The 21,050-nt window shown below is 40.5% G+C and overlaps 2 protein-coding genes across 2 annotated transcripts; one reads left to right on the top strand and one right to left on the bottom strand.

The window, feature by feature from the left end:
• Positions 1 to 2,325: 2,325 nt before the first annotated feature.
• On the top strand, positions 2,326 to 5,038 carry LOC123986396 (insulin-like growth factor-binding protein complex acid labile subunit). Its single transcript, XM_046074630.1, has 2 exons — positions 2,326 to 2,541; positions 3,029 to 5,038. Exons 1-2 carry the CDS (start codon positions 2,326 to 2,328, stop codon positions 4,913 to 4,915), a joined length of 2,103 nt encoding a protein of 700 aa, XP_045930586.1. The 3' UTR covers positions 4,916 to 5,038.
• Positions 5,039 to 6,338: 1,300 nt separating this feature from the next.
• Positions 6,339 to 21,021, bottom strand: LOC123985370. Its single transcript, XM_046072849.1, has 12 exons — positions 20,843 to 21,021; positions 19,590 to 19,923; positions 18,287 to 18,346; positions 16,720 to 18,188; positions 13,936 to 14,100; positions 12,722 to 12,820; positions 11,769 to 11,985; positions 10,867 to 10,937; positions 10,253 to 10,378; positions 9,665 to 9,944; positions 8,698 to 9,443; positions 6,339 to 7,828 (listed from the first exon to the last, which is right to left on the bottom strand). Exons 1-12 carry the CDS (start codon positions 20,966 to 20,968, stop codon positions 7,562 to 7,564), a joined length of 3,960 nt encoding a protein of 1,319 aa, XP_045928805.1. The 5' UTR covers positions 20,969 to 21,021; the 3' UTR covers positions 6,339 to 7,561.
• Between the last annotated feature and the right edge of the window lie 29 nt (positions 21,022 to 21,050).

Below are 21,050 nucleotides of genomic sequence, written 5' to 3'. Positions count from 1 at the left end.
CTGGGACAGTGAAATCCTCTAATGGGACAGCTGTGGGTTAATATCGAACCCAAAGTCAATTGATTATGGAAACTTTCTGGGGCAACTCAATAGGAAGTTAAAAGGGATTCTACTGTGCAAAGGAGGTTTTTGGGCACATTAAATTTCCAGTGAAAGATGCAGTTTGCTTCTAAATTAAGTAAACGTGTATAGTGTTATAAGCAACTTTGTATGCATTGCATTTAGAGAAGTCACTTCAGTAAGAAAAGAAATAATCATGCACAAGTTATGTTCCATTGCTAAGTTAGTTCTAGGAGAAGTGTGCTTATTTTACACATCAAAGTCTATTTACAGGTCTTGGGGAGTATAACTGCATATGTGAAAAGGGGTTGTAGGGTTAAAGCAACCAGATCTGCCATCTAAGATTTCACTGCATGCCTTCCTTGTTTGCTCTCATTTGCTTGACCTTTTGTTATGTTTGTCAGATTGCGTCTGTTTTTGGTTTTTACCTTGGTCTTCTGTAATATAACGTTATTTTATGTTTTCATGTCATTACACATCCTGTTTTGCATGATGCTGTTTTACTCCTCTAACTCCTGTTCTAACATTACATATTGTGTGTTTTCTTGTTATTATGTTATCAGTTTGGGGGACAACAGTTTAAAATTAGCTGTAGACCGTATTCCACCTGAAAAAACAAAATAACTAATAGTTACACACAGGAACAGAAACAGCAAGTTCTGAGCACGAGGTTCATGCTGAAGGATTTTAAAGGTAATAAAATGTACATATATATGATGTCATTTAAAGGCATATTAGGCATACAGTATTTGTCTCTTCAACAGTTTTATATGACTTCCTAGAACCTGTGAAACATGTTTTGTTTTGCAAAGGAATAAGTTTGGATCAAATTGTAATTTTCAATATCATAAATGTTCCATCACCTCTTTCTTACCTTGTATTCAAACTTTTTTTCATTTTTGGTGGGTGTAGCAACCACCAAACATAACCTTGATTATTTCTGTCCTTGCCTGCAAGAGTAACTTTTTGGTGTAACTATTTAATACACTCCTGTCGTGTAAGGTTTTGGTAATGGCTTATTGTTTGGATGAAATAATGAGTCTTAGAACACGTAATTTAGGGCAAAACTTGAAATAGTCTGTCTTGTGCTCCTCTCTCGCAGAGTAATTTCATAATTGGCTCTGTTTGTGACTTATCTTATGCCCTCGAACCCTCTAGGGTGACTAGGACTCATGACCTCAGTATTTCTAAAATCCTTACATAGAGTGCATTTAACCATGTACAATCCAAAAATAGCAAGAATCATGCAAGTACATCAACTGCATGAGGAATGCTGAAGTGCCACATTTTCAAACAATAAGAGATAAAGAAAAACTGTGCCATGGTGCAGTCTGAAGTTTTCAATCTGCGATGGAAGATGTGTAGAGTTTCTGCTGTCCTGATGGTGATTATGAGCTTGTTCCATCATTGTGGAGCCAGGACCGCAAAAAGTGGTGATTTTGTTGACCGGTAGCTGGGGGCCCCTTGTAGTGAGGGAGTAGCTGAACACAGTGGATAGGCAAATAGGAAATAGGTGGAAAATCTATATCATCTGCTCATTTCTTATAGTCGAGAAAAAGATTAACCGAAAGTTGTGGTGTGTTAGTGTGCAGTGGGGAGTTTTTTTGCCCCTGTTTTTGTGCATGACAGAAACTGTGATGTGCAGGTCTGAGATGCTTCTGCCAGCCTGACCAAGCTTTGTCTTTGTCGTTCTTAACCACACTTTCCTCTGCAACATATAAATCTCACAAAGCAGCGTCTACATCTGAGTATAAAGACAGTCTGCAACAAATCACAACTTCAAGCACTGCCTTCTCATCAGTGGTAAGTGTTGGTTCTAATGCAATTACAAACGTTTAACAAAGCAACAATTTATACAATTTGTTTTATAAATAACCAGTGTCTTCGAAAGTGTTGCAAATGATAAATAGTACAATACAAAAATACTATTTATTATCACCAATAAATGTATTCTAAAATGTTTGCATTTCTTCTGGCAATATAAAGTTAATTTCTCCTTTTCTCTATCTAAATTGAGGCCTTCACAAATCAGCAAATTACGATGGGGACAAGGAAATGAATATCTTTAATGTAAATATATTACAAACAGTGAATTCTGCCGAAAAAAATAATATAATTATTTGATTCTCCAAAACCAAAGCAAACTTACGAATACAGTGACAAAAATGTATAATTTTTTGGCTGTATAAAACACTTTACAATGGAACAACATTGTACTGTTTCAATTCCCACTTGCTCTACTCGTGTTTTCAGCTGGGGCCGACCATGCTGGCAGCCTTAACTCTGTCCTCCCTGAGCGTCTTGGTGTGGGCGACTGACCTCTGCCCCCCAGCCTGCCAATGTCTCTGCAACCTGACCATAAGTATATGTTCGAAGAAAGGACTGGACCAGATCCCTGACCTGCCGGATGCCACAGAAAAGCTCTACATCTCATACAACAAGATACAGGAAATACCCAGGCGTGGGCTGGAGAAGCTGCAGGTACGACACATACATCAGCCTGAAAACTGCTTTGTGTGATGCTTTTGAAAAGGATGCATCACAGTGGCATATTGTTTAGTGACTCCCCAAACCAATAGACCACAGCAGGAGAGTCCCGGGTTAAAGTGTACGTTAGACACATAGATGCCACTTTGTCTCTGTGTCCGTTAGCTTGTGTTTTGAGATTTCTGCCCTTAAGTGATCTAAAACAATATATGCTTTCTTGCAGAGAGTAAGATTAGAAGATAACACGATTTGTGCAGAAAGCAGCATGCTAGCTTAGCAAAACAAAAAGGACCATAACAGAATTCCACTATCAATTGTTGAAATTCTGCTTTTCAAAACCAAATTGCTGTCCCGTAGGCTAATCTCTTTTAAAACATAGGCTTCCAAGACACTTAAAGATGTTGTATTACCTTACAGTAGTATGTTTATATTGATATTTCTAAGAAGAACAAGTCTTCTCTCCTTCCTGGATATTCTGTAGGTCCTGGACGTGACTAAGAATCACCTGAATGTCTCCCTCTACCCAATTTGGCCCAATATGACGAAGCTGTCTAAGCTCTTCCTACGAGACAATGGCCTGAAGTTTCTACACCCTGGTCAGTTCCTAAACTGCCCTGCTCTCCTCTTACTGGACCTGAGTGAGAACCAGATCAAATATCTACCAATCGGATTCCTCCGTGGGTTAGCTAATCTGAAGACGCTGAATGTGAACTTTAACCAGATTCAAATGTTACAGGTCGGTGGATTGGAAGGAGCCTTCAACCTCACTGAACTCTACTTTAGCCATAATAAAATAACTAAGATAGAGCAAGGTGTGTTCAAGAACTCAACTGTGTTGGAGAAACTTGTTCTGTCCAGAAACAGAATCACAAGTTTGGACGAGGCCAGCTTCAGAGGAGCGACGAGTCTAAAACACCTTGATCTGAGTGGCAACATGCTGACCACTGTTCCAGCTGAGGCACTGAAGGATGTAACCCACCTTGAGAATCTGCATCTACAGATGAACAGTCTCATCAGCCTTCAAGAGGATTGCTTCTCCTCTCTGAGCCAGTTAGTTCATCTAGATTTGAGCAACAACAAGCTGACCACTCTGTCTGAAGGATCCCTGAGAGGTCTGACCATGCTGAGGGATCTGGATCTCAATCACAACCTCATAGATTCTCTTCCCGCAAAAGTCTTCAACGACCTGATCAGCCTTGAGTTACTTGATCTGTACAGGAACAGACTGACATCTCTTCCTCTTGAAGTATTCAGTAACTTGAACAACCTGGAAGACCTGCAGCTGGAGAGCAATCAGATCTCTGACATACAAGCTGGTGTATTTGATTCACTGTCCAAACTTAACGACCTACATCTGACAAACAACTGCATACAGAAGCTCCACCCTTCTCTATTCAACAAGCTCAAGTCACTGCAGAACCTGTACTTGGAGCACAACGCACTGAGGCACCTCCCCAAAGGCCTTTTCCACAAGATGAGCAACATCAAGGAGATACACCTCGATGACAACCACATCAAGTCTCTACATCCCTCAGTCTTCCATGGCTTGGTGAGACTTAATTCGCTGAGTCTCTCTTGCAACAAACTCTCCTCTCTCCACCCGTACCAGTTCAGAGACCTTATCGGTTTAATAGATTTAAAACTAGATGAAAACCAAATATTTAACCTCCCCACAAGCCTGTTCATGAATCTAACAAATCTTACAACACTGGAGCTGGACAACAACTGTATCTCAGAGCTGTCTCCTGATGTCTTTGTGGGGTTGATCCGCCTTGAAGAGCTCAAGTTGAGCTTTAATCAGCTCCACGACATCCCTCTCAACACCTTCCATCTCCTCCACAACCTCCACAGGCTTCTGCTAAAAAACAACAGCCTGGATAGTTTACACCCTCAGCTCTTTGCCCGACTGTCGAAGCTAACAGAACTTAACTTGGATGGAAACAAGCTGGATCACTTGCAGCCTGATGTGTTTCAAGGACTTAAAAACCTCCAGAAATTGAGTTTGAAGTCCAACCAACTCAGAGCACTGGAGAATAAGACTTTGGAGCCTTTAAAAAACCTTAGTGCTGTCTACCTGTCAGGTAATTTATGGAACTGCACCTGTGCACATATTCTCTACATCTGCAGCTGGGTCAACATGCACAGAGACAAACTCAGAGACCAGCCCATCTGCTTCTCCTCTTTGCCAAACTCCAATTCTTTTTCCTCACCTTTTACTGAAGATAAGCCGCTCTCGCAGGCAGCTTTGTCTCCCCTGTTGTTACAAGATCATTGCGTTACAAGTGCTGCATCTGGCTCATCGTCTTCATTTCCTCTAGAAATGCTGAATCTGCTCACCATATCTGTCTTAGCCATCAACCCACTGTGACATCCCTTTGTAGTGGTTTTGTCCTCTAAACCTTTTTTCCCCTCGCTTTGCAAGTCTGTGCTTGGCTTTTATGTATTTGCACCCCAGTCTCAGTACACTGTAAGCTTTTCTATAGATACATTAAAAAATGTGTAAATCAGAATAATTCTATAAATATCACCTTGAGGTCATTGAGTGTGATTATATGTGTCTGAGCAGTGGGTGAAATTTGCAACCCACCAGCCAATTGTTGTGTTTCCAAGATTTAAGGTTTTTGCTGCACAAACACTTTCTAAGGAAAGAAAAATAATAAGACATTTTCCCAGGATGCAAGTAGAACAGGAAAACTTTGACTCCATGATTAATTGCAAACACCATACAGATACAATACCCATGCTTTGGACCTCTAGAGTAGATGACTTACTGATTGAGCCACTGGTGAGAATTGGAAGACATACTTGAGGTAATGAAACTACACGTCTTAGACTGATATTTTTATTATTAGTATAATCTTCAAACTCTTAAAACAGTCAAAATGTTGGTGATAAAATCTGAAAAAAATCACACACCATTCTGCTGGTTTTTGGGTGTGTTGTCAATTATTTTGGTGCCGTTTAATCAAACACTGAGCAAAAAAGAAAATGTTATATGCATACTGTACAAGTTATAGCAAGATATTGAAATCACTGCGGACTCACCGTTTGAACGTTCTAAAAACCCCCTGAAATACTTGATATCGGCCATGTAGAGAATGTCTGTGTTGATTTTGGTCGCGTTTGTGGAGATATAGATGTTAATTAATTTAGCATATTATGTGGGTTGCAGTGAGGCAAACATTTGTTTGCATATTTGTCGATTGGCCAAAATAGGTTTTTAAATTTTTAAATTGTTAATTGGAAAAATTTAAAGTTGCTCATTGTAACGCCACCATGAGGCCACCTGCCTGGTGAGTTTTCGTCAGGCGTTTTTTGCTGCATGAACACTGTTAGCGGAGAAAAAGAAGCTTAGCTGCTTGGATCCCTGATAATTTACTTGACCATAAAATCTGGGGATAAGGGATCAATGCTTTGATAGCACGAATAAGTGGTTCAACTGACTCACCATAAAACGACTCTATTCTAGCGATTTATATCAGTTCCTTGTTATGCATCTTGATGATAAAAAGAGTTAATGGTCTTACTTTTAACGCTGCGAGAGCTGAGTATGCGTTCGCGTTCATAAATATTAAATTGTTGAATGTTTTTGTGTGTGCATTTGAAAGTCAAAACAATAAAAACCTCATACTGTTTAATTTTCAATGTTTATCGGTTTGACTCACTCACAAAGTTAAGATATAACAAATAAACACTCACAGACAGAAGTCACAGACAAAACATTATTATAAAATAACAGTTTTAGTATTGTTGTATTGTAAAAGCACACAAGACATCTTCATTTCCAAAAATTCATTGTTGTAATGTCATGTTTATTTATCTTAAACAATGTTTGGAAATAATACAGGAAAAGCACTCTTCAAGTTGGTTAAATATCAGTCTTACAACTTTTGTTTGTTGTTGTTTTGTTGTTTAACAATCCGGAAATAAGCTCATTCCAGTGTCATTCACACTTTTATAGTCTTAGATCAGGAATATAATTTAACAGCTGCCTAAATTTCAGCTGCTAGATTTCACTTGTGGCTGCTGGTAATATTTTATGTGCCACCTATAGACTGTATATAAAAAGGTGCCACCTCTAGTAAAACATGGAAAATAATGAAAATGGCTTGTAAACATTTAAATCTATTTGCCACACTGATCACTGTGTCAAAACATTTAATTTAAACGGACAGTTTAAGTATTTTTTTGAAGCCTACACATCTGATCTTTAATGAGAAGTCTGTTCACACACTTCTAGCTCTAACTCGGTTGGCCTTTTGTTGTAATACTCAGCTGCAAGAGTATTATGGGTTGATTTTATACCAGTACTTCTGTATAACAAGGTGAAAAAAGTTAATAAGCTGACTGTAAGCTTGAAAAACTTTCATCTGGACTTTTCTGGACATCTGCCAGCAAACTCTGCTTACAAATGCACCCAGATAAAGAACTTAAAGGTTCTGGGTAGATGCGAGTCCCTCCAGTGATACCATGATACTCCTGCAATGCACATTTTCAGTTATTCCCACAGATGCATGCTGCATTTTGTCTTTCCTGTGTCCATGTCTGTGTTTAATATAGGGTGGCATGTTCCTTTTAAAACTCACCAAATACCTTTGATTGCTCTCCTTAGTTGTGACTGTTTACCAGCAGTTCTTTCTTACACGCACTCCCTAAAGTGCCGTTTTAAGAGTACCTTATTCAAGCTGCTGTACCTGTTTCACTCACTGAGAGTCTGTCTGGATAATAGTGTCAGATATGACATGATAGTGTACACAGTATCTCCACCTTTTCCACTTCAACCAAAGATTGTTAATTTATCTGTTCACTCTTCTGAACTCCACGCTGCATCTATCCCCCGATCCTTCCTTGAGGATGTCTTCACAGTGAAACAATTCAAATCTGGGAAAACCCAACTTTATAAATCACCAAAACCCAAGTTCACCGCAAACTCTTCCTTTATTCTTCAACAGCTACAGGGAAGCTTCTCCAATCCACTCTTGCACCAGGGCAGGTAAGTCCTCACAGTTTAGCTTCAGACGTAGAAACACTTGTGGTCCTTCAGGTTCCTCAGGTAGGAGAAACTCTTCCCACACTTGTCGCACATGAACTGTTTCTCCCCGGTGTGTATCTGTTGGTGGGCTTTCAGGCTGTTGCCCTGGTTGAAGCTGCGTCCGCACGTGTCGCAGCTGAACGGCTTCTCCCCAGTGTGGATTCGCTGGTGTCTGTTCAGGTTGCCCGTGTTGCTGAAACTTTTCCCACATGTGTCGCAGCTGAACGGTTTCTCTCCTGTGTGGACAACCTTTGGAGAGGAAGGTTAAAGAAAACTTGAATCATTTTCAGATGGAGGATTTAGAATTTTAAAAGTCTTGTATAAAAATTTACACCATATTGGGCCTCATGCAAGAACATTTTCATATTCTCATCCTAAACCTCTCTTCCTTTTTATTTGAGAGTTTCGATCACACAAGTGCTCTAAGTCGGATCCAAACTGTCTTAAATGGCCAAATTTGGTATAAATCACTTGTTTCAGTCTGATGAATGCCACCTATTTATGAGGAGGTGCGCGGCCATCCCTGTTTGAGTGAAACTTTAATTCATAAAAATGTCACCAAACAGTAAAAATAAGAGTTTCACATCGCAGAGCTTCAGGAACCGAAATAAGAGAGGAATCAAGGAGACAAGAAAAGTCATTCAGATATTAGACGAGAGAATATTACAGCCTACAAAAGGTGAGGTCGGGTGCAACTGAGTTTGACATAAAACTTTACCAAAATGGTCAATGTGTGTTTTTATTGTGTAATTTATTCAGCCAGGAAGTTAAATGTCGACAGGAAGTGTTCTGTGTCGTCACTATGGAGTTTAACAATGAGTGTTGTTAAGCTTCCCTTTGACAAATGCATAACCAAAGTAATTATATTTGAGGTTTTATAATAAATTGCTAATACTTCTTCATCTCAGCATCAGGTAGCAAGTATCTGTTGTTACAGACGTGGTTTTTACTAATTACTAACAACTCACTAACCTTTTTTTGAGCTGTTCAAACATGGATGTTGATACAAACAAGCAACATATTTGTGTTTTTATGTCAAATGACAGGGATGGGGGTATTTTTCACTTTACTTTTGCTGAATCTGTCCATTACAAAAACAAAAATCATTGCAAACCTACCTGATGTGATTTAAGACTGCTGTGCTGTGTAAACATGCGACCGCAGATGTCGCAGGAGAAGGGCCTCTCGCCGCTGTGCGTCTTCAGGTGAATCTTCAGGTAACTGGACGACTTGAAGCTCTTCCCGCAGAGCTCGCAGCTGTGAGGCCTGTCCACCGTGTGGTGCTGCTGGTGTGAGCGCAGGTCGGTGATGGAGCTGAGCCTCCGGCCGCAGAGCACGCACGTACACGGAATACTCGCCGCATGCGTCTGGAGGTGTTTACGAAGAGAGTCCACACAGGCCACCGTAGTGCCGCATGCTACGCATGCCAGCGGGTTCTCCCCTGAGTGAGAGGTCTTCTGGTGCATCTTCAGGGCACTCTTCTGGATGAAACATTTTCCACAGGTCTCACAGCTGAAGGGACGCTCACCAGTGTGTATCCGCTGATGGCCTTTCAGAGTGTCGGCCTGGTTGAAGCTCTTGCCACAGGTGTCGCACCTGAAAGGCTTTTCCCCTGTGTGTATGCGCAGGTGTCGCTGTAGGTTTCCTTGTATTGTGAAGCTTTTGTTGCAGTACTGGCAGTTATAAGCCCGCTCTCCCGTGTGGACCATCTGATGCATTTTCAGTCCGTGGGCTCGGTAGAAGCTCTTACCGCACTCTTCACAGCGAAACGGCCGGACCTCAGCGTGGAGACGCTGGTGGTTCCTCAGGAGCTGCTTCAGGGTGAAACCCTTCCCACAAACATCACAGGTGTGTGGTCTCTCACCTGTGCGTGGGAGCAATGAGTATTGTAAGAATATGACCAATAAATACCGTTGTGTATGCTAGCTATATAAATATGTTTCCTATATGGATGTTTCTTGACAACATAGTTCAACAAAACAACTTTAAGGCCATAGTATGTCAGCTTCTTGTAGAGTCCTTTAGCCTCTCGTACTGTATTATAACAGATTTAGTTAGAAATGTAGCTTAAAGCTGAAAACTCACCTGTATGAAGCAGCATGTGCGCATTGAGGCTTCGCTGGAATGAAAAGCCCCTGTCACACTGAGAGCAGTGGAAGGGCTTCTCTGCGTTCGCCCCGTGTACTGCCTGGTGGGCTTTGAGCTGCAGCAGCTTGGTGAAGGTTTTCCTGCAGTGTTTGCAGCTCAGGGGCTGCTGGTTCTGACTCTCCTTCTTCGCTCGACCTCGATGAGACTTGGGCTTTACAACGCGTTTAGGTCTGGTGGCGTATCCTGGGTCCCCGTCATCTGGATCTTCTGGCTCCAACTGACAGAAACATTTTACAAATAGTGTATAAATTTATTTTTCTTGATTTTGGCCAGTGGCCTTGGTGGGCTGATGCTGATCCCATGATACACTAGCCAGAAGGCTTAACACAAACTGTCACACTCACATTCATGCAAACGTAATTTAAGACACCATTCTTATTATGAAAAGACTTGTAGACCTTGTATACATGTTCAATTATTTACATAATAAAGGGGTACACAAACAGGCAAAAAGCAATAAAAAGTAGTATAACCAACAGATAAACAGACAAACAAAAAAATGAATGAGGGATCCATGAAATCAACCTGGTAGTCTGGGTCATCGCCATCATCCTGGCCCGGGTCATCTCTGTACTGACCGGAATCAGAGGACGCCTGGTCAGCCAACGCCTCCAATCCTTCCTCCTTTATAATCACAGGCTGGACGCTGTCCTGAGAGGAAGACAGAATATTGACAGATTTTAGAGTCATAACACAAACGCATAATGTCTGGGTGTAAAAATACAAAGATGTGGGCCCCCTGTCCACATTTTTGTGTACTTTTGTGTGTTTTTCATGGTTCAGTCCAGGCCTCTTAATTCCAATTAGTAGAAACCTTAATGATAAAACATACAATAGACAATAGTGTGCTTTCAGCTTTGATTCAATATGATTCATTCAATGCCCTCGTGCGCAAAGCCAGCTAAATAAAGAAATGTTTTTCCCAGTTTGGTATGGAAGAACTTGACTGGCCTGCAGCTGTCCTGACTTCAACCTCATCCAACACCTTTGGGATGACCTGCAACATTGACTGTGAGCCAGACCTGATCACCAAACATCAGTGTTGGACCTCATCGTGGTTCGGAAATCTTACGGTAAGCGTTCAACAAAGAGTGGAGGTGTTTATTAGTCACATTTGGGTGTACAAGACAGGATTTTACCTCATATGTTCTGCCTTTCCACAGGTGAATTATTGGTGATCGCTTCACTCTGCCATCACCACTAGCCACGACTGTAAAAATGAAAAAAGATTCACCAGATTAAGTACAATGGAGACAGAGAAAAAGAGCGAGCGAGCAAAGACAGTGGTGACACAGCACACTACTCTTCAACAGTAAACCGCTCTCACGTCAATACAGCGTTAGAAGGAGGACAAACTGCTTCCTAACATTCCTATCGTCAATGACTTACGGCTGTTATTGTCGGAGGAGCTTGTGGAACCAAAGAAAAATTATCTAAATGAGTGAGCAGTAGAATCTACAGGCCTGTTGATTCACATTGTCTTTAAATAATTTAAGTTTAAGTTTGAAAAGATTTATACTTACTGTTGCTCACATTTGTACAGTGGTAGAAGAATTCATATATTTTACTTAAGTAAAAGGTAGGAAAACTTACAAATACTACATTGAAAATCTTATTTAAGTAAAACTATAAAAGTACAAGAATCACACTTCCTTAAAGTACCAAAAGTAAAATGTACTCAAAATGATATATATTGTAATTAGTGATGTATTAACTTAAATGTTGCAGCTGGTAAAGGTGGAGCTAATTATAATTACTTTATATCCTACTAACAGAAAAATGCATTAGTTGATTTATATTTTATATTAATTATCTGAATTCACTACTAGCAACTAATAAAAAGTAAGTAGCATGAATACTCAAATACAGTAGAGGTACCACAAATTTGTACTAAGTGCCATTCTAGAGTAAAAGCACTTTGCTCTGCAGTTTCCCTTCCTTAATATCGCCAACATGTACAAACGCTACTTATAAGCAACACAACAAATTCCCCACTCGATGTTTGATGAAGAGAAGCAGCACAGTGAAGTGAACTCGTCACCTCTGCGACTCTTCCTCCCTGAGCGTTGGCTCTGGACTGTCTCTCCTTGTGCTGCTTTAGCCGGAGCCCTCCTGCCTTCCTTCAGTGAGCTGCCTCCCTCCGTCAGCTCCTCTGCCTCCTTCTGGCTTCCACTGCCCTCCAGCACCAGCTTCAGCTCCTTCTCTGCCACCTCCAGCCTTCTCCTCAGGTCCTCGAGCTCTGCAAAACCCTGTTTAGCCTACGGAGCAATGACAAACTTTAAGCTTTAAAATAGAAATCATGATCTGCTTATATAAACTTGTGAAACATCAGAGATGTTGTTTGTGCAGCGGTGGCTACGCGTTTAATGTTCATAATATTTTGAACTGCTGCTATTTTTTGTTTTTATGGTAAAATTTCTCAAGGAAGCCGAATCATCTCTAACCAGAAATGTTGAAACACTTAGTAGACATCTTAGTTTCAACTGGTTCTTCTCACATGTTTGTGCATCACACTATTTATTCTTGGTATTTGCAAAATTCAGGATCAACACTTGCATGGGCATTGGAAAACACTGTGGAACATCTAATGCTTAAACAATCAGACGATTAAAACAGATTAGTCAGCCTATTTGATAATAGATTAATCTAAAAACGACTTTACTTAAATGTCAGAATTGACATTTCTTTGACAAATTTGGCTTTTGGACTATTGGTCGTAAGAAATAAGCAATCTGAGGGACTGGAAATTTTTATATTATAGAGGATTGATTGATTATTTAATGCCCCTGCAGAACATAACAGTACCGAATGCAGAGAAGAGCTGAATAGTGAGACTAAATGTGAAAACAGATTTGTGACAAACATAAATTAGAAACTAACTTCAGCATCAGGAAACACGTTGTAATAAGATCATGATTTAACGACATCATTTTTGATTTGATCGATCTTCCCACTGCAACAGGCCCTCGTACACAAAACAGTGAGATGACGTACTTCTAACCGCAGCAGAGAAGAGCATTCGTGGAAAAGCTGGCAGATCTTCTCCACAGCTTCTCGAGCCAGAGACGTCATGAAGACACGGAACTGGATCACCTGACGTCAGAGGCAGAAAACACAATAAATCAATACTTACAGTATTTAGTCTCATAGCAAAGGGTGAAATATGAAGTTGTCATTTCAGAAAATCAGGGAGAGTGATACTTAAATATTGTGATTATGTTGTTCCTGTCTTCTTACTATTATTTTTATTTTGTGTCATTGATGGTAAAAAGTACATTTATTTGTAATTGTTTTATCAGTTTAATAAAAACATACTAAAGCTGTTCTAGTTACAACTTAACAAATGTAAACAAAGAGTTGCACGCTTCTCTCTTTCATATGATTGTAAATAGAATCTCTGCAGGTTTTGCCAATTTACACGCTTGTAATTTATACACAATTTTAAGACAATACATTACATAGCCTGTTTAAAAAGTTAGATGTTAGATGATGAATGAGAGTGCTTTGTTACAACAATCGCACTAATCGTCTCTGTGGGGAATAGGCCAACAATATATTACACAATTCAGATCCATTACTTATGCAAAAGTATTAAGGTTAATTACTTTATATCCTTTAATAATACATTATATGTCATCATGTATCAGTTGATTATGTTTTAAATACCCAGAAAAGTAACTAAAGTCTCAAATACATGTAGTGAAATATAAAGTAGCATACAATGGAAATACTCAAGTACAAGTAGCTCAAAAAGTGTACTTGTGCCTACAGATCTTGATTGAATGTATGTGTGTGTGTGTGTGTATGTTCTGTGATCAATGATTAATTGATCCTGCAGCTGCAGGTGAATCCTTCACGTTGGGTGAAACGTCTGTAGACATACAGTAGATAGATATGCCCGGGCCTGCTGTCCTTCTCAAAATGGCGATCAAAGATGGATTCTTCTCTGCCGTTGTGCTGCCTTGATCAACCAGACTTACACATTTATGTTTAATTTAACCTCAATATGCGCTCCTCGCAGCGTGGCAGCCCGGCAGTGAGTGGTTATTTGAGTGTACTCTTTAAAAACTAACTAAAGCAGCCAGCTAGCTCTTCTATTTCTATGATCAGCTGGTTGTTTAGGAGGGAGCATCAACAGAGGAGGATGTTTATTTATTTATTTATATTTTTTAGGAACACACCGAGACAACAGCTTCCAGCAAACCTACCTTTCCGTCCGCGGACCCAGGTGTGCTTTCAGTCACGCATGAAGACACTTCTGCATGTGTTGAATCGCAGCCGCCGATAAGTTTGGTCATTTCTGCAACAGTCGCGTTGACCATTATTTCCAAAACGGCGCCCACCTGCGCCTCCAGATCTGACATTCTGACAAATTATATATGTCTACTATAAACGCTGTTTCAGATCTGTAATTTAATAATGAAATAAAGAGCTTTTTGGTGCTACAATATTGCCGTTGCGGTGAATAAATACTCGTAGCAACACGGATCTTCCTCTTCCCAGTTTGTGTTCTTCAAAATAAAAGCACACATTATTTCAACGGTCCTATTTATTCAGTTTTTCAGATGAAGGTAATGGAACTAGGAGGCAGTCTTTGTTAGTGTGACCGCGGATTCCTGCATCTTAACGACACAGCAGCAGTATATAAAAAGAGCATGCAAGTATGCCCTTTCCAAAGTTTTATTTTTTTAATTTTTAACCGGATGTGTTAGTATGATAAGTGTGTCCGCCTTGACGCTGGTGAGGTTCACGGTTTGATGCGTCACTGCCCTCTAGCGGCCAAAGTACGGAGCTGCCACTCTAACTGGGGCCAACACCATGTCAGTACAATCAATATGGTTCGATTATGTATCGTGTGATTAGAACAAATACCAGTAATTGCTAAACTATATTAGTAAAGTTTTTAAATAATAACTTTTTGCTATTGAGATCAGGCCAGTTGTAGGCATGTAGTATCGTAGGTGTTTACAGCCCTCTGGTGGTCAAACTCATGAACTACATCAAGGCATCACTTAGTCATCAGTATTCGTAAAAATGTTAATAGTGTAGTAAGTATGTAGTCTTTCTTATTAAAGACTACGAAGCCCTGAGCAATATAATGCAAACAAACAGCCCTGCAATATATACAAACATTTTGAATGTTTAAAAATATTCTGTTTTTGATTAATGTATTTCGGAAATCTGAAGTTAATTGTTTCAGACATGACTCTGGCGGTGCATTCAGAAATACAGGTCTTTTGCTGTCCTCCTGTGGTCACAGTTGGGAACTATGACAACACAAAAGCTCAAGTCAGACATGATAACACTTGTTTAAGAACGTGTGTTGCATTTTACACGATGCCTCTGGATTGTTTGTAAAGTGTAAAGTGTAATTTCCTTTCAAAATAAAAGCTTTCACCTGGAAAGCGGTTCATTTACATAGAAAATATACTTGAAAAGAAAAATCTCTGAATCGAAGAGAATGACGATGAAATGAAGTTTTTGTTTGTTTTATTCAGACATTTATTTTAATATGCTTTGCTGATTTGAACGTATTATGAAATATATTATACACTGCTCAAAAAAATAAAGGGAACACTTAAACAACACAATGTAACTCCAAGTCAATCACACTCCTGTGAAATCAAACTGTCCACTTAGGAAGCAGCACTGACTGACAATCAATTTCACATGCTGTTGTGCAAATGGAAAAGACAACAGGTGGAAATTATAGGCAATTAGCAAGACCCCCCCCAATAAAGGAGTGGTTCTGCAGGTGGTGACCACAGACCACTTCTCATGCTTCCTGGCTGATGTTTTGGTGGTGCTTTCACTCTAGTGCCTGCAAAATCCTCCAGCATGACCGGTTTGGCGGTGGGTCAGTAATGGTGTGGGGTGGCATTTCTTTGCGGGGTCTCACAGCCCTCCATGTGCTCGCCAGAGGTAGCCTGACTGCCATTAGGTACCGAGATGAGATCCTCAGACCCCTTGTGAGACCATATGCTGGTGCGGTTGGCCCTGGGTTCCTCCTAATGCAAGACAATGCTAGACCTCATGTGGCTGGAGTGTGTCAGCAGTTCCTGCAAGAGGAAGGCATTCATGCTATGGACTGGCCCGCCCGTTCCCCAGACCTGAATCCAACTGAGCACATCTGGGACATCGTGTCTCGCTCCATCCACCAACGCCACGTTGCACCACAGACTGTCCAGGAGTTGGCGGATGCTTTAGTCCAGGTCTGGGAGGAGATCCCTCAGGAGACCATCCACCACCTCATCAGGAGCATGCCCAGGCGTTGTAGGGAGGTCATACAGGCACGTGGAGGCCACACACACTACTGAGCCTCATTTTGACTTGTTTTAAGGACATTACATCAAAGTTGGATCGGCCTGTAGTGCGGTTTTCCACTTTGATTTTGAGTGTGACTCCAAATCCAGACCTCCATGGGTTGATAAATTTGATTTCCATAGGTCATTTTTGTGTGATTTTGTTGTCAGCACATTCAACTATGTAAAGAAAGGAGTATTTAATGAGATTATTTCATTCATTCAGATCTAGGATGTGTTATTTTAGTGTTCCCTTTATTTTTTTTGAGCAGTGTATATATATTCCAATGCTGAAGCAAAACTGAATATATATGATATAGATGATTTAAATAAACCTTTATTTAAACACAGAATCTTTTTTTATATCTTTAGTTGAGGACAGTTTACAATTACACATTTGAAGCCTGTGGCCAGAGTTTAGTTAAAACTCTCATAATTCTCAAAATACATTTTTCAAGGAATTTTCTTGCGTAATTCGGCTCACAATTTGTGTTACTGGATGTGTAGCTGGTGGTTTAGTTTTAGCTCTACATCAGTTCATGTCTTAGTTCTAGTTAAAGCTCTGTGCAGCTGTTTTGTATTTCTTTTACATATCCGGTGTGTTTTGTCCTGACAGAAATATCAATTTAAGATAAACCACAGGTGAGTCTCCTACCAGTTATTCTTGCCACCGGGTGCTCAGTTTCAGGAAGTAGCAAGTGCGCTTCCTAACATTTTCTGGTATTTCTCAGAACAGTTGTGTCTCTTGAACAGCCTTGAGTCTGAAAATCCGAGTCCGCAGCTGCTGCAGGAATAGGGTCTCTCTCCCGTGTGGACCTGCATGTGAAACTTCACGTGTCCAAGCTGCCTGAACCTCATCCCGCAAACTTCACACTCGTAGGGCTTCTCCCCCGTGTGGATCCGTGAGTGCCTGAGGTAGTTGGTGTAGATCCTGAAGGCCTTGCCGCACAGCTCGCATATATACGGTTTCTCCCCCGAGTGCTGCAGTTTGTGGGACTTTAGAGACTGCAGGATGATGAACCTCTTCCCACACACGTCACACCCGAACGGCCGTTCTCCCGAGTGGATCCGTTGATGGTATTCGTACGTAGCTTTGTAGAAAAAGGACTTCCCGCAGGTGTCGCAGCTGTATTGCATCGGACCTGTGTGAATGAGCTCGTGTCTTTTAAGCATACTCTCGGTGTCAAAGCTCTTGCGGCAGGTCTTGCAGCTGAACGGCGTCACATCTACTGTCGTTCGGTCCCGTCTGTAGATAACTCTGCGGTTACCTCGCTCTCGAGTTCGCCTTCTGATTACCTGCCCGTGTGTCTCGTCGTGAGTTACTTTCTGGTGTTTCTGAAGCTGGCAGTTGTAAAGAAAAGTCTTTCCACACAGGTCACACATGAACGACTTTGAGGCACCGTGAAGAAGCATGTGTGCTTTCAGCTTGTTGTCCTGAATGAAACTCTTCCCGCAGACCTCACATTTGAACGGTGTTACACCCGTGTGGATACGAATGTGTCTGTTCAGGTTGTGCTGGAGGGTGAACCCAGCTCCGCACGTCTCACATGTAAACATCTTCCCTCTGTGGACCGACTGGTGCGTCCTTAGCGATTTCCTCTTTACAAAAGCTTTGCCACACACCGTGCATTTGTAAGGATGTTCACCAGTGTGAATGCTTTTATGGCACTGCAGCGTGAACGCGTACCTGAAACTCTCCCCGCACTCTGAGCACTTGTGCGGCTTTTCAGCAGTGTGTACGACCTGATGAGCCTTGAGGTTGCGTTGAGTTTTGAAGCCCTTCCCACAGGTGGAGCAGATGAACGGCCTCGTGTCTGTGTGTACAAGCTGGTGAGCCTTCAGGCGCATTTTTGTTTTAAACGTCTTCTCGCAGAGCTCGCACGCGAAGGTAGCAAACTTTCTCTCCTCGTGCCGCAGCAGGTGGAGCTCAAAAGTCGACGCATTCCTGAATTTTCTCGGGCACTGGTCGCAGGCGAAAGGCCTCTGTTCTTTGTGAGTGTTCATGTGCTTCATCAGATGAAACTGCCGGCTGAAGCTCTTGTTGCAGACGTCGCACACAAAGACCTTCCCTTTCCTCCTGACTCCTGCTTCCTGCGTGCTTTGGCTGCCAGTGTTTTTGGATTTTGCCGTGTTTGTTGTTGTACAATCGTCCGCGGTGTCTAGACAGGAGTGGAGAAGATAAAAGCAAGAGTAACATTTAGAGAAACACACACGTAAAAACTGGAATTTTATATTAATCTGGATTACTAAATCTCACCTTGTCTACCGGCTGTTGACAACTTTGCTTCAGAGTTCCCCTCTGTTTCCTCTCCACCATCTAAACAAGAAATTAATAATAAAGAAGAAACAACGACACATTAGATATTGCTGTAGTCAAACTAAAAATACTATAAGTGTTCTGTCCCATAATGATGAGAAACTCAAACTTTCCTCCAAACCTACATGGGGCTAGACAACAACAAAATAACAACAAATATCGCATTATCATTTTTTTCAATAACAATATAACAAATAAATGAATAAATTCAATAAATGCTTGATTTTATTCAAATGAATCACGCACGAATTAGGACTTAATTTTTTTTTTTAAGATGTTTATTTTGTTGAGGAAAAAGGGCTGAAATTTTACTTCTGCATATTTGTTGACAAAGATTTTATCATAACCGTTTTGAATGTTCTACCTCAGGTTTGTGAAGTGATCCACTGTTTGGCATCAAGCGTTGATCATAAAGAAAAGTTTAAACCACAATTAACAAATAAAATACAAATTAATAAATAAACTTTCACTCAGGAGCAAAAATTAGCCTTTAAACTCGAAAGAAATAACGATTTGATACTTATCGTGATAATTATTGATAATAATTTTGGCCATATCGTCCAGTCCTAAAACTACATGGAAATAATATTTTCTGGTGATGTGAAATCATAACATTTCAGAGAATATAAATAAAAACACTCTTTCTAAATGGCAATAAAGGTAAGATAGTAACCACTTTCTGTGTTCTTTAAAGAGTTGTTATCATGTGTTTCTTATGAAAGAAATATTTATGGAAAACCACTGATGAGTTCAAATAACCTACTGGATTTTATAGAGAGTGTTTTTACAGTTGTTGATATATATTTGTGTTATATATTATGTTTTGAGGCAGCAGTAGACCACGGAGGGGGTGGTGGCGCAGTAGATAAGACGCATGTCTTTGGTGTGAAAGATCCGGGTTTAATTCCCCAATGTTTCGATGAGCAAGACACTTATCTCCTAGTTGCTCCAGTGGCGTGCGACCTCTGCGACATATATAGCAATTGTAAGTCGCTTTGGATAAAAGTGTCAGCTAAATGAATAAATGATCTAAAAATTACTATTTTTGTCAAGGGCATCTGGTGGCTTTGACAAGAGCGATACAGGGACTGTTTCTGGTTAAAAAAAAGGATCTTACTCCTCTGTCGGGATTCTTTCCACAATGCTGTCAGACTGGACTAATTTAAAATAAGGTCCAGGTTTAAAATACTGCAGTTACCCTTTCATACGTTGTGGTGAGTTTTTTGCTTTAATGTAAACTTACCAGCATCATGTCCATCCTGCATCCCAGCAGCAGGCGATGCTTCTCCCTCTGATAATTTATCTGTTTTTCTTATTAACTTTCCAAACGGCTTCAAGGTAAGGATCAACCCGCTCTGCTCGAACAGGACCGGGCAGCCGTTCAGGACGTTTTCTCTCCACATTCTGGCATTTTCAAAGTTTCCGGTCACAGTCTTCAGCTCGCTCTCCAGCCGTCCCACTTCGGTCTTCAGAGTCTTGTTGTCGTTGAGCAGCGTTGAGGACAGCTGGGAGAAGACGGCGTTGATCTTTCTCGTTGCCTCCCGTGCCAACATTTCCACAATACTGTCAAAATCTGGCTGTGAGGATTAAAATAAAGCAGTAAAGTAAGTTTTAAAATATCTATTAGGCTTCAGTAGGTTTGATGTTAGATGTATTTACCGTTGACGTGTATCTCCTGTTAGTACCAGCAGCTCATGCACAATCTGTATTCCTATACTTGCTGGAAGTATCATTAGGAAAAAAAGTACTTGTGTGCAGTTAGTTTTAACTTCTTTATTTACAGTAGGCTAGTTTAATCCAATGGTTGGGCTCTTCCAAAAGGACCACAAGTCTAATCTGAAGGACTGAAAGATGATTGACGTAAAAGTTCTGCATCACAAATTATGTTTACCTTTTTTTTTTTTGATTACATAACTTTTTTGTAAAATATAATTTAATTAGACCTCACCACAAAATTTCTCTGTAGTGTAAGTACTAACATCTTATTTAATTTTAACAAATAATTTATATTTTAAATTTCTTTTTTTTTTTAAATGGAAAACGATGATTTGTCTACCGTAGTAGCTATATTTTCCAGATACATGTAACATAAGTAAAATACTTTAGTAGAAGGTAGCTAACGTCACCTCGAGCACTAAATGAAAATAGTTAACGTTACTCTAGTAAATTAAAGTACAAACATCCCCGAATTGTACTGACTTGCAGGTTAGATTTTATTTTATATTAACATTTAATTACTAACGCGCGGTTTACCAGACGCCATTAATACAAAACAATAATGAAAAAGACCCTAATAAGAGCAAGAATCTTAATATTTATATGCCAACGTCTCAGGTTCCCCAGAACTTTTAGCTAGTTGCTCTTTTGTGATGACAGCCCGCCATCTTTGTTTCGTCTCTCGGGCTCCATCTCCTCCCGCTACTGTTTCTGACCCGCTGTAACTGACCGTGTCCGCGTGCGCGAACAGTACGTCCGAAATACAAACCGCTGACTCACCTCACGCCTTTCATTTTGTTTGGTGGAATTATCTTCATTTGGATTTCCGATAACATCAATGGCGGTCTTAATGGCGGTCTCCATGATGGATTTGGTTTCTGAATAAAACACTAAATTCTCTGTCATTTTACCTTGAAAGTTAACAGCTGACCAACAACATCGCAGAGAAACAACAGCGCAGTTAGCGCCACTAATTCCGGAAATGGAA

Source organism: Micropterus dolomieu, linkage group LG17, assembly GCF_021292245.1.
Source record: "Micropterus dolomieu isolate WLL.071019.BEF.003 ecotype Adirondacks linkage group LG17, ASM2129224v1, whole genome shotgun sequence".
Classification (NCBI taxonomy): Eukaryota; Metazoa; Chordata; class Actinopteri; order Centrarchiformes; family Centrarchidae; genus Micropterus; species Micropterus dolomieu.
Note: the sequence above shows the minus strand (reverse complement) of the source record. Positions and strands in the feature narration are given on the sequence as shown.

Coding starts and splice junctions, on each gene's coding strand:
- LOC123986396 (XM_046074630.1), top strand. CDS start 2,326: ATGCTGGCAGCCTTAACTCTGTCCTCCCTGAGCGTCTTGGTGTGGGCG. Junction 2,542..3,028: donor GTGGGCTGGAGAAGCTGCAG/GTACGACACATA, acceptor GATATTCTGTAG/GTCCTGGACGTGACTAAGAA.
- LOC123985370 (XM_046072849.1), bottom strand. CDS start 20,968: ATGACAGAGAATTTAGTGTTTTATTCAGAAACCAAATCCATCATGGAG. Junction 10,379..10,866: donor GGAAAGGCAGAACATATGAG/GTAAAATCCTGT, acceptor TCTTCCTCTCAG/GACAGCGTCCAGCCTGTGAT. Junction 9,945..10,252: donor GCGATGACCCAGACTACCAG/GTTGATTTCATG, acceptor TGTTTCTGTCAG/TTGGAGCCAGAAGATCCAGA.